The following is a 13,848-nucleotide window of genomic DNA, read 5'->3' as shown; positions in this document are numbered from 1 at the left end:
TTATTTTTTTGCTGCAATATGCGACAGGCGCATAGAAGGATTGCTTTGCCGTTGTAGTATCTACATCGTGAATGATGATGTTTCACAGATTGAGAGAGGCCAAATGCGTGAAGAATGTCTTTGTTCAAAGTGAACGAAACTTAAAATAACCTGCTGCAGACAAGTCTGATCCGACTGAGGCCTCGCAGCTTGAAATGCAGATGGGATCCAGTCTCTGCATGTGACAGCTCTTTTCTGCACAGTAAGCCCTCACAGATGGCAGGATGCTCCCCGCGCAGCTGAAACGCTTGGACCGCCTCCACATCACGTCTTCTACCTGTAACCAGACCGAGTGCTGAGGGTCGGCAGGGACGGCTCGCTCTAACAATTGATTTGTGGGTTAGCTCTGACGGAGCGCCGCCGCTGCTACTGCTGTTCAAATGAAAAAGATGATTTTGCTCTCTGATGAGCTGACATACCTTTGTCAAACATTGAATCCAGGCATCATTGCAACCTTGTGGTGATAAATTCCTTTCAAACATTAGCAGCAGGGCTTTGGGCCCAAAGGAAGAGTTGCTTTTAGAAGTCATGAAAGGTGTGACGCATTTGTTCTTTAAAGGTTTAAAGGGTTATATTCTTTTGTAAGAATTCTTTATTAATTTTTTACAGTGCTGTAGTGTGAGCTAGGCTTCATCATGAACTGAGCAGTAGTCTTGGTCGTTCATAAGGGCAGTGACGAGACATAAAAGCCACTTTTAGGGTCACAGTTTGAGAAGTTTTCAGTCCAACATGTATCATTTTATTTGGAAATTGCGAACATTATTATTGCTTATTGTCCAAAGTAATGCATTTATTCATAGAAAGCAAAATAAACACAAAGATAAGTAAAAGCCAGCAGAGTTCTGCTCATTCATGCCACATGAACAACTGTGGTTCCATACTTGTGTTCTCCAACCCCCCTGAGCGGTAGGAGAACTTTGCTGAGCGGTATTGATCCCCCATTGTTCAGATACAGTCGGCAGCTGTAGCCATGAAACAGGAGCACGAGGTCTGCTTCAGGGACACTCACAGCGGGTCGATCCAGCAGGGCATTGATTCACCGTGAGCTGCACCAGAAGCATGTCTTCATAAACAGCATTGCAGCTTTTTTTCTGTTTTTGAAAGCGTTCCTCCAGATGAAATATCTGTGAAATAAGTATTGATGGTGGTTCTTTTCTCATGCAGGATCACTGCTTCTACCACGGCCATGTGAGGGGACATCCAGAGTCCTGGGTCGCTCTCAGCACATGCTCAGGAGTCAGGTATGTGTGTTTATGCTATTTGTGTTGCCAGTCTGGGTAAGACAGTACTTATTTGACCAAGACAAACTACACAAGTACTGTGTTTAGTACTTTGGGGGACTCAGGTGCTGGACTTGATTGAGTGTGGTTTGAGGACAGTGAGGTAGTCTCCTCTGGGCGGAGGGTGTAAGTCACCATTTTGACTTGATGAAGATCCAGGATTTAAACAATGTTCTCATTCAACTTTTTTGGCTTTGAAGTATGCAGGCATTACCTTTTTCTTCATCAGTCTAAATCAGTCTGGGTCGGGACCCACTGGTGTGTCCCAGGAGAGTTTATTACAGTCGCCAAAGTTAATTAGCTTCACTGAATTGCTTCCATCGTCACTTTTTTAAGATTAATATCTGCAGTTCTGCTTTGAGCCACATGAGGAAGCATGAATGTTCGTACTGTAGCATATTTATAAAATTGAATAAATAATCAAAGACTGTTTGTTTTCAATGTTAACTTTAATGTAAGAATGGTCAGGCATGTTCATTCATACACATATTCACTCTTCTCATGATTTATAGATCTGGTTATTGTTATGGCTTATTGTGTATGGATGGTTTGTTGTTTTTGTGTGTCAAGTAGGTCGAGTAGATTGTCAAGTAGGTCCCCAGGAAATGGTTTGGGGAACATTTTTCTAAGACACACACTGGAACTGCTGGGTCCCAGTTGCTGCATGTTTTCTGTGTTCATTCATGCTCTCAGTTCTGTGAGGATATATATATATATATATATATATATATATATATATATATATATATATATATATATATATATATATATATATATATATATATATATATATTACACACAATGCTTAGCTATATGCTAGTGTGCTTTCTTACATGCACTTCCTGCATCTGGTAACAGTTGAAGGCCGTGGAAACACATCACTGACATACGTCACCTCATGTAGTATTGTGGACTAATCAGCAAAAACTTAATCGACACATTAAGCCATAAAAGTGACAGATGAAATGTAAAGTTATGGATAAACAGTGTTATTCACTGGGAGTTGTATTTGTGACCATCTGATGAATTCTTCTAATGAGCATTTTATTAACAATGTTGCTGCAGTGACTAAAGCTCCCTTCTTGTCATCAGTAAATATTTCTTAATATATTCATTCATTTAACCACTTTTAGACGGAACGAACGAGTCTACGTGTGTAGTGTGTTTCAACAGCGGTATGAAACAGTGTGTTCGCTCCGTCTTTTTTTACTAAATTCTGGTGCAACAGTGAAACAAGTCCAAAAGTGATAAATCAATACGCGAGTTTAAAACGTCACGGCTGACCTGTGATTATTCTAAGCAATGCAATGCATGTGCACTAAACATATTCTAAACTGAAATGCCAACTATAACATACAATTATGCAATCACTATAATGAACATTACTAAATATGAATCTAAATAATATAACATCTAAATCTGAGTCTAAATTACAGTTACAATTACAATATGGAAAATGGCACTAAAAGTTGCAAAGTGCTTTACAAAAGGAAATAAAACCAGACAAGGCATAAAGGCAGTAAAAACAATACAAAATGAATAAGATCAAATGAATCGCAATGAAATATCAAACATTTTTAATAGAGATACGTTTTAAGAAGAGATTTAAAAGAAGCTAGATCCTGAGCGTGTCTGAGTTCCATAGTGAGTCTAACAAAAAGCGGGATCACCCTTTGTCACCGTGACCTAGGAGTAACCAGCACGGCTCCATCCGTGGGTCTTATTGGGCCAGAGGGCAAATAGCAGGTCAATACATCTGATGTATTTTATTTGAGCATTAACTTTTTCTAAATCAATTCGAAACTTAACAGGGAGCCAGTATAGCGAGGCAAGCACAGGAGTGATGTGATCATATGTCTTTGTCTCAGTAATGAGCCCAGCAGCAGTTCTGGTGGAGGGAGCCGGTCCGACACCCGAGTGCAGTGCAGCGCAATTATCAAGCGAGAATGAATAGATCGACTTTTCTTTGGTCCGCAATTGATACAAATGTCCTTATTATTAATGTTTTCACGTTGTCATAATGTTTTCAGGGCTGCACAGTGGTGTAGTGGCTAGTCACAGAAAGAGGGGCCGGGGTTCGACCCCTGATCCTGGGCAGTCCTGTGGGGAGTTTCTACGTTCTCCCTGTGGCAGCGTGGGTTCCCTCTGGGTTCTCTGGTTTCCTCCCACAGTCCAAAGACACGCAGATTAAATTAAACTCTAAATTGCCATTTTGTTTTCACATTGCCATTTGATACTTTCTTTATTATGCACTGGGATTATTTTTTTGGGTTGTTCATCGGACTACTTCTCAAATATGCCTGGAGGAAATTTATGAGAATTTGGCCCCAACTTCCACCTGAACTGATTAGAATATGGCGGTTGAAGTTCACTGTTATCACGCTCTGGCTTACATTACTGGAAGCCTGACAAGATGGATGGACGTGTGTTCCCACAAATTCTCCCGTGACTTTGCATAAATCCAGCTGCCGTGCAAGTTAGGCAGACTGGTATTGGACCCAATGTTAACCATGTTCACCACCTCTTGCGTGAGAGCATGCTATTGGTACAGCGAGAGTGCCATTACAGGCTTCTGGTCATAAATATAAATGTATTCATTATTTCCAAACGAATAAACTGGAGCCATCAACCGTCAATTCCATATGCATATAGTACATGAGCTGGTTGTGTTGTAGTGAGCAGCACAACACAGCAGTACAACACAACATTTCAACTATAACTGCTGCAAAAGTGACGGCAACACCACATCTCATCTTTCTACTGTGATGTAACATGTTACATGTAAGGACCATCACATCTCATCTTTCTGCTGCTTGCATGTAAGCAGTAGAAAGATGAGATGTGGTGTTCCCGTCATTTTTGCAGAAGTTATAGTACAAAATTAAATCAGCACATTTCTACTACTGCTGCTTGCAAAGTCCTTTCATATTAGTTCTTCCAGCAATACTAATATTACTGACCTTGTGTGACCTCTATGAGTCTCTGTACTATATAATGTTCTCTGTTTTTGATAACTAATAGTGTATGACTGTGTCAGTAGACTCAAGGCACAAAACTGACTTGGACTGTGGGTTATAGTTTGATTAAAGCGGGGTTACATTATGTGTTTTTAAAACTTTTGTTTTCACTCGTTTTTTTTTTTTGTTACATCGCAACAGCAATCAATGCTCTGAAAATAAAACACAATCTGGTATCTGTGGCTGTCACAGGACTTTGATAAGCACGTCCAATCAACACATTTAGTTAAGGTTTCGTTCCACTCTTAGAACTCTTGTATTTTCTTCAGATCGTAAAATTGGTAATTGGATCCTCTTCGGGGATCCAGGCAGCAGTTTTAAAAGTCTTAGACTTTCACAGCCTCAGACAGGTTTTAATACGAAAATCCTTTCATATCGAAGGCTCAGATTGAAGCTTTCTCTGGCAAAGATGCTGCGTGTTCCAAAAAATATATTCGATAGAGACATCAAGTTACAGCTCAGTGGGGCTTTAGTAGGAATTAATTCCAGAGCCCGTTCATAAATCCAAACAGATACAAGTTTTTATTACGTTGTAAGAAAATCTTTATATTTTTCTCCTCGGTGGAGGCGGGTTCAGTGCTGACACGTCCGTCGGCACTCCCCTGTCCCTCTGTCCTGATCTGGGAAGGAAGCCAGATGCTGCTTGTTGACATCAGCGTTGATGGGAACAGAGCAGACGTGGGGTGAGAATAGAGATCCGTGAGCCATGCTTGAGTAAATGCTTTCTAAATGTCCCATCATTCACACGGCTGACCTCCACAGTTGGTTCTTTGACTGAAAAAGGTTGAATTAAGGGATGTAGTGAATTGACAGAGGGATGACTTATGTCCCGTACCCCGCTGAGTACAAAACGTTTTTAACAGAAACCTTTTGTCTGCTATGATAGCACGTTTCAGTATTTAGGAATAAAGCAACTTGCTGAATGAAGACTTCCAATTATTTTTAAAGCGGTGAATTTGCATAAAAAGAACTTCACATGTTGATTGTCCCTTGGAAACCCGATTAAACATTAAACTTTGCAGACAGAAAATATAGAATCTTCTTGAGGTTTGATTCCTCCCCGTGCCGTAGTAGCATAGACGTGCATCATTCCAGGGTGCTCCAGTAGACTGACTTCACTGTTGGCCGTGATTACCCCCCCCCCACCCATCATTGGGTCATCAGGACAGGGAAACTAAATTTCTCCTTAAAGACACTCTCTAGGATTTGAAAGTTTGAAAACTTTCAGACTTTGATGCCCCTAGTGGTCGTCTTCAAAAGGACATTGTGGCAGACGGCTATACAAACCACTCTCCGCCCCTATGGAGCTGAACTGGACTGAAAATAACACAAAGACTGCACCAGTTGTCATCACGTCCAGAACAATTCAGATTGAACTAAAAAAGAGCTGAGGTTTCATGCATTGCCTTATTTTTTATTCATGTAGTGTGCATTTTAATAGGCCTCTAAAGCAGAGGCACCTGGGAGAGCTCCAAATAAAGTGTGCAATTTTATAAAATAGGTGTTTATCCCAAATAGTTTAAAAAAGAGAGTTGCTTTCAACTGACTTTGCCCCAAAATAAAACGTTTACAGTTAAAAGTGAACAGGATCCTCAGTTGAGTGAGAGTTCTCCTCTTCGCATCACTCTCCTGTAACATTGTCAGACTTTTAAAAAGAATACAAGATCAAAAGTGATGCAGCAGAAGCAGAGTCATCATCTTTTTTAAATCCATGCATTCTTCTTTCTTGCCAAAAAATAGAGCCTACATTTCCCACAGTGCAACATTCCCACTGCATATTAGTGAAACGGAGCAGACAGACATATAGACAGACAGACACAGTGTCTTACCTGCCTGCTTTTCCTGGTTGTAAATACACTACTGCAAAAGTAGTGTATTTGATAGAAAGCATTCATGTCAACAGTCGAATAATCCGGCATCTGCAACTTTCACATTGAACATCTATTTCGTCTCACCTCTCTCTCTATGTGTGTTCTTCTTCAACACAGAGGGATTTTGAGGCGGTGAATGTAAATGCTTTCGGAGGCAGAAAAATAGTAATAATATGCAAGGAAACTAGTCAAATCTGCAGAAAGATTAAAGAGGTTAGGTGTGATTCAGCGGCGGAAAGAGTGATGTGTTCTTCCCAAATCACTTTTCCAATGCTCCAACATCTTTGAAAATGTCCTCTGCTCGGCAACAACGTCGTCATAAACTATGAATCAACGACATCTTTCACAAAACACGTCTTGGATTTTAACGAGGAGTTGTGAAAATGACAATGTTTGTAATTGTACTCCTGGTATATGCATAGAATGTATTTTTATAAGAATGAAAGAGTAAAAAAGTAACTTGATGACACTATTTATTGTGCTCCAGCTGCAGTGCTGTATAAAATATGCTTATTTTCCCCATGGATTTGAGACTTTTCTTTTGAATGGCTAAACTGCTGCATGACCCTGCAAAAGTCACAGGGATCTGATGATTATGCGAAAGAAAAAACCTCATGATTGCAAAAATTGCCACTCGCCCGCCGGCAACTTTCATGCCATAACGAGGTGTTTTGTAGAGACTCAGGATGAATTACATGGTTTTAGGATAGATTGATAAACAGCCTTGGATACATAATTACTTAAATAAAAAACTGTATTTTCTCAAAAAGCATGGCCCCGAGCTCAGCTGTGCCCATAGCAGAGTGAATGAACACGAATCCTTTCACATGAAATGTTTTGCTTTTCTTTGTGTCTATCGTGTCTGCTCTGAAATAAACAGCAACTCTGACAGAAAGTTCACAGACAAGGTGAAATGTGTTCCATATAAACCTCTAATGTGTATAGAAGCACAGAAAAAGAGCACTGCAAAGTTGTTCCCCTTTTCTGCTTTCCTTTTTATTTTCCCTTTATTTGCTTATTAGGTGTTAAGGTAATGAAACAGGAAGTATTCAGATGAAATTTCTTTTATGATGTGCTTTATGGATTTGGTTACTGTGTATACACTTTTCACACATAATTGTAATTGCATCAAATTACATTTAATTTAAGTAACAAGCCCATCCCTAGCTGTCACCTTGTTTTGCATGTCGTTCTTCACATCCAGCGTCTCTGACTATCTACAATTAAGACTTTGGGTCTCTTATCACTTTTGCTCAGTAATAGTAAGACATTTGACTTAGAAGCAGACTGTCATTCAAGTTTCATATTCAACATCTTATTCAAATTTTCTGTCTAAAATCAAAGTGTGTCTGTCTTTTCTTAATGTAAACCTATTGCTCAGTCAGCTTCTATCTTTGCAATTAATTACAGATATTCTGTGTTGTCACTGCACCGTCGTTACTTTAGCAGCCGAACCTGTTTATCAAAGTGTGTCATCATCATTGCTCTGTATCACAACGACGAGATGGTATGCTCTTCTCACAGTGTTTTCATCTTTTAAGCTCCACTGTTAAAGCTGCCAAACTACCTCACATCTTTTCTCTCATTGACATTTTGTAATTACACAAACCAATAACTAACATTGGGTTGGTTCCGGTTGTATGCAATGGACTGCTCTCATCAATTTGATATGTATTCCCCTTTGGGATTTTAAAGCTTTAATATCTTGTTTTTCTAATTCAACAATTTGTTGATAACCTTTGTCTGGACTTATTTTTGTTGTTTCCAAAGGCTGGTTGTGGAGTTGTCTGATTATAAATGTTTTAAAAATAAATAATAAAAAAACATGACTATAATCTGCATAGGAATAAAGGACTATGTTATCTGCGTAAAGATGGATGTTATAATACATTGAAGAGATAATATTGTTTATATGAATAGCAAATGGACTGGTTGAAGGACAGAACACTTGGTATTGGAAAAAAGGACTGGGTGGTACCTATCTACAAAAAGAGACAAAACCAAGAGAAGAAAGTCTTTGTAAAAGCAGAAAGTGGTAAACTGAATCAAAAGAAATCAATAAAAAGAGAATAGATGACGAATGTTGTCACCATAACAACTACCAAAAGTTCAATGTCCGTTTGTTCCCGTTCTATTTCTGTGTCAGACACTTACAATATCAGTTCGAGTCTGTCAAAACAAGCAATTTTAGTGGATGTACATTGACGGTGAGGAATTGCCCCGGGCAATTGCATTGCACCCGGTTTTCGTGGCTGTTTTCATGGAGCAATTTAAAAAATTGTTGTTCCCATTAGTCACTTTGATAAAAAAAAAAACATGGGACAAAAAGGTTACAGGTTGAAAAGCACCGAGGTTACCCACTAAATCTTTTTTCATACTGTGCACACAAATGGATAAAGAAAAAGTGTTGTGTGTTGTTTGTTCAATGAAAGATGAACCCCAGAGTATCACTGCTTCCTCTTATTCCTTTTGAGAGGTCAGGGCACTTTTAGGAAGAGATTTTGCAGGGTTAAAGTTTATGGGGAACTTCCAATGTCAATGTCAATGTAGTTATCTTCAATAAGTAGAAGGTTCTGGGTTAAAAGTTTGATGTCACCTATCAGAGGTCAGGCCCCATCTGGTATTGACAGTCGGATGGATGAGGGTTCAGTGAGGGGGTGGAGTCAGTAGACAATCTTACAAGTACAAGAATACAAGTACAAGCATGTGTCTGAGGATGAGATGGATCCTCTCAGTCTCTCATACCCACTGACACAGTTTGGATGTTCCCCCAAACAGTCATTGTTGCAGAATGGGACCTCACTTTGCTTGAAATTGCCTTTTTACGGCTCTGCGTTGCCTCGGAAAACAAGGCTTTAGGATGTGTTGTTCATCAGAATCAGAAACAGAAAACCATTTATTGCCAAGTATGTTTACACATACAAGGAATTTCAACATTTAACGATAAACATAAAACAGAGTGCAATAAAAAGGGGAGCATGAATATTTACAATTGGGTCATCATTCCAGCTTTTCTGTGACCGACTGATAGAATGATATCAAAATGCACCCACAACATTGTGAAAAGTGAAAAATATTGTGCAAAATCATATCTGTGGGTTTAGCGCAGGGTTGTGCTGTGCTCATTAAGATAAAAGCTTGAGTAGGCATTAATTTAACTAGTTTTTACAAAGTATAGGCAAAAGCGTTTATACTCCACAGATACAGCCAACTCTGCACAAAGGGGTCCGTTGGTTGTAAGTACCATGGATACAATGCAAATGAATGCTTTGCAGAACAACGGACATAAACATGAACTGGTTCTTAGAGTTCGGGAAAAGGACAAAGAAACACATTAACATTATATAAACAGCTTGTACAGTGTAATCATTCATCAATCATCATTTTCTACAAGACATTTTAAGACATTTTATAATGTCTTTGTCTCAGAAACCAACTCTGCTGTCTGCGACACTAGAGAGCACAGCACACAATACTCGGTCCACAGTCCATGGAGGCGCACACTGAGGGAGTGGGAATCCAGTGAAGAATGATGAGCTGTAATCTTCCCTGAGTCATGCAGTGGTAGTTGGCGAAAATTCACTGCTGCACCCTGCAATGTGTCCTCACTCTGTTGTAGCCTTTGAGAAGAAAAACACATTTGAAGCAATTTGAAAGTGCCTGAAGGGGGAGAAGAAAGCTTCAGCGGGTAACCAAACAAATACGGAGCAGGTGGCATTATGTCAGTGTAAAGGCGAACATGTGACACATGGATGTCTCTCTTTAGAGGACACTTGTTTCAATGGTGCACTTAGAGATATTTTTTAAAGAAAATGCAGTTGTAGGCTACAATAGTTGATATAGAATGATGATATGATATGTTCGATGTAATATGTATATCAATCGCTTTATAAAATGCTAGGATTTATAATACCCACTGGTTAATCAAAAATATAGAGAAAACCTGTCGTTAGTGTTTGTAGACTGTTCCTTTAGAATGAGAGACATTTCTGTTTTCAGTAAACACTGCACATTCTTAGATTTTTTTAATGACTTTTTTTCATCATTTTTCTCTCAGCCAATCACTGCAGGCATTCTTCTGTTTCCTGCAATGGATGTTTGTTTCTTCACCGAAGCAGTTACAACCCGTAAAGCTGGGATTGCCTGACTGCACGTTGCTCTGAAAGCTTCTAACGATGCTAAATGAGCAAACAATCCTGACAACGCCAACAGTGCTGACAGTCTTAGCCTTGGGGGAGGGGATGGGGGTGCATATTAGGCTTCCGTCCCGCCATCTTGGACGTCGTTATCAGCAATAAGCACTGTATGAGTGCTGTACAGGGTCATCAGCCAGTGGGGAACCGTTCCTGTGTTAGGTATTGAATTAAGTGCTTTTTTTTTTTTTTTTACGATACCCAGCCCTAATTACTTTCCTCCTTCCTGTCTTTTTTCCTTCACACAGGGGCCTGATATCCTTGAATTCCAGTGACACCTACTACCTGGAGCCAATCAGTGGTGTTGATCCTCTCCACCATTCACTGTGGACTGCAGAGGAACTGCCAATTGAAGGTGGACACTGTGGGCACGGCCATCACACCACACAGTCCAACCACATCTCCAACCTGCTCAGACAATTTCATTCCAGGGTGAGTCTTGCAAATTTCTAACACACTTATTAGGTTGTTTTCTGATAAAGTACTTGTGTGACGATACTATAATTGTCTCTTCAACACTCACTGTAAAGGAACAGTCAACAAACTGGGAAATGCATGTGTTTGCAGTCTTGAACTAACACAGACGAGAAGATCAATAACAATTTCATCTCTGTGCAAAGACAAAGACGTGGATTTTCCAAAAATAATGGTCTGTTTCAAAAACAACTGAAAATAGATTACTACTGCAATACTACAAACAACATAAATTGTGTCTTGAAGCCTTGTAACAACTTTTTCTCAAGGGTTTTGATGTCCTTTAGATGCAATGGAAATCCATATTCCACTCAAGGCGACTTTCTTGGGGAACAAGGGTTTATTTGATAATGATGTTTCAATCAGACTATTGTCACATCAGACAAGTCTCACGGCATCAGCTCTAATAACAACCTTTGAGTGTGTGCCAGGTTTGATGCTGATCACTTCATGTCACTGTATGATGATGTCACATGAGGATACAAGGCCCAGGGAAGAGAGCTCATCTTGCTCGTAAACGTCTGTTCAAATTTAGAAAAAAGTCATAATTTAACCGAGAAACACATATGCAATTTTAAGTGAAGAACACGACTGAATCAGATTGGATTCAAAATCAACTACTCCAAAGCATGAACTCTAGTAGGTTTATGACATCTCTTACACCGATTGAAAATGTATCCAGTACAGCAAAGCCCAGACCTTGACTTTATAAGACAAGAAACCTTTAAAAATCAACATCCCATAGTATTCACTCCTGTGTTTTGTCTTTAACTTGATCCTATTCTTGTTATAAAATATGCCTAATTTTTTTGTTGTGAAGTTGTGAATATATTTTAAAAATAGACACCTATTGGAGGATAATGGTTTCAGCAGTATACATCTAATGTTTGCTAAAATTAGCCACCGCAAGCTACAGGTTAAAGCAGACTTAGTAGGCTGTCGTTGTAAAACCCTTGAGCATATTGAATTGAAAAAGAATACATTTTGTGGCAAGGGAATTAAACATTTTATTTGTCAGAAAAAGATTTTGTAACATCTGAAAAAAAATTCAATAATTACAGCCTGGCTCTTAACCAACCAAATAGGACAACTGCAGAACTTTACTTGGACCAGTTCAAGTAGACACCTCAAATCAATCTTACATTCATTGACCTCCTTAACAGCATCTATCTGTACGCTCTAAATCCATTTTCCAATAAAGAATGGAGTTCTTGGCAATGAATGACAAGTTCAGAGACTCATCTCCAAACACTACCAGTCATTTGAGTTGGCTGACTGAAATAGAACATATGAAGCTTCATGCCATGATCAGATGCATAGCTTAAAGATTAAATGCAATATAAATTCTATTTAGTACTCTAAGCCTGAAAACATAAAACATATCAATGGAAAAATACTTGCATGGAGGATGAAAAGACAGCAAAAAGGGTTATAAAACATCTGAAAAATGTTCGTAGAAGTCCTCTGCAAGCATTATCCATGCGGCTTGTATCCATTCATGGGCTCTTGGAAATCCAAGCACAACTATTTTTTCTCAACTGCAGAAGAATTTGTTTTGCACGCATCCGCACAACAAATTGCTCCAAGAAAGCCTGTAAATGCAAGTACAATATACAATGTTTTTTGTGTTCTTTTGAATGTCCCTTCATCGTCATTTCATCACTTGAACTATTCCAAACAGCCGAGGGCTCAGTGTGTCTGGGATCTCTTAAGTTCTCACAACCTTTGAATGTTGTATGCAAAGAAATGGAATTTCATTGAAAAGATACAACAACTGTTGTGATTCATTCACTTCCTGTTATGTGATGCACTGAGTCACAATGTTTGGTTTGGTTTATTACCCAAAAATCCCTGAGCACATAAGGATATTTGGCTCTGCAGGTTTAATGGTCTTTGTCATATGCAAACACAATACTGAATAGGTCTCTGTGATATTTCAGGGGGCAAAATTGCTCTCGCTCCACCTGGAAATGGAGGGAATTATGGCTTTGACTCAGCTTTTCAGGTCTGTTCAGGCCATGGCTATGAGTCAATTTCCTGTGCTTTTATAGAGAAGAAGAACTTAACAGAAGTCTAATTTGCTCAACTGCAGTCATAGATGATAAAAAGCTCCTCAGTGGGCCCTTCTGGCGTCATCTGTCTCTACTGCTGGGAGTCATTCTTAGGTTTTCCTCCTCATATTTCCATATTGATCATTTTCCAGTTTACATTCTCAATCACTATAAACTGTTAATTATCACCATCTTTCTCTACAGCCCTCTCAGTCCTCCACCAGGGCATCATCCTTTTCTCTTAGTCTTCTATCTTCCTCCCTCCTGCACCAGACCCCTTGGCTCTCCCAATTCCCTCTCCTGCCACCCATTAATCCTGGGTTGTTATGCAGAGATGCCAGCCACCAGCAGGCCCCAGACCGAGTCCCAAGGCTTCCGCCACTTTTTCTGACTCTCAAACAAACAATGCGACGTGTGAATGTGTTAGTGCAGATATGTGCCACTGATTCCCTGCCAATTGGTGTGGAGTCCAGAGCGAGCCGAGGCTGCAGTCTCCACGTAAATCAATGGGTTTTAATTACAGCAGAGCTCTACCCTAATTGATGTAATCAAGTATTAGGAGGATGGAAATGTAATGATGGTGGCGTATAAAAGGAGACCGAAATCTTTGTAAACACAACCGCATAGATGGCTGGGAGACAAGGAGGCTTTTCACTTTTTATGTACCACTCTCAGACTTTAAACCTATTTCATAACACGTTACACTGACGCCACTACCTGCCCACCTATATCAGGGTATTATTTATGTTTTTTTCTTGTTGGTGCAAAAAAAAACATTCTTTGCAGTATTAAGACTAAGGTACAATGATAACCTGGGTGGTCGAAGGAATCACAATGACAAAATTCCACTTTGAAAAGTGACATTTTGTTCTGTTCTGTAGTGTGCTTTGTCGCAGTACAATGAGTATTGCCTTATTGACTTC

General features: G+C 39.5%; 1 protein-coding gene across 1 annotated transcript in view; it reads left to right on the top strand.

Annotated features, from left to right (window-relative positions):
• The window catches only part of adam19a (ADAM metallopeptidase domain 19a), a 145,928-nt gene that overhangs the window by 96,195 nt on the left and 35,885 nt on the right, over nt 1–13,848 (top strand). The window contains exons 5-6 of the mRNA XM_068587854.1: nt 1,204–1,280; nt 10,649–10,832. Coding sequence (XP_068443955.1) covers nt 1,204–1,280; nt 10,649–10,832 — 261 coding nt within the window. The remainder of the gene's footprint in view (nt 1–1,203; nt 1,281–10,648; nt 10,833–13,848) is intronic.

This window comes from Clinocottus analis, unplaced genomic scaffold (genome assembly GCF_023055335.1).
Source record: "Clinocottus analis isolate CAN_PGR_092001 unplaced genomic scaffold, fCliAna1.0.p SCAF_21, whole genome shotgun sequence".
Taxonomy (NCBI): Eukaryota; Metazoa; Chordata; class Actinopteri; order Perciformes; family Cottidae; genus Clinocottus; species Clinocottus analis.
This window is presented reverse-complemented; position numbering and strand designations above follow the sequence as displayed.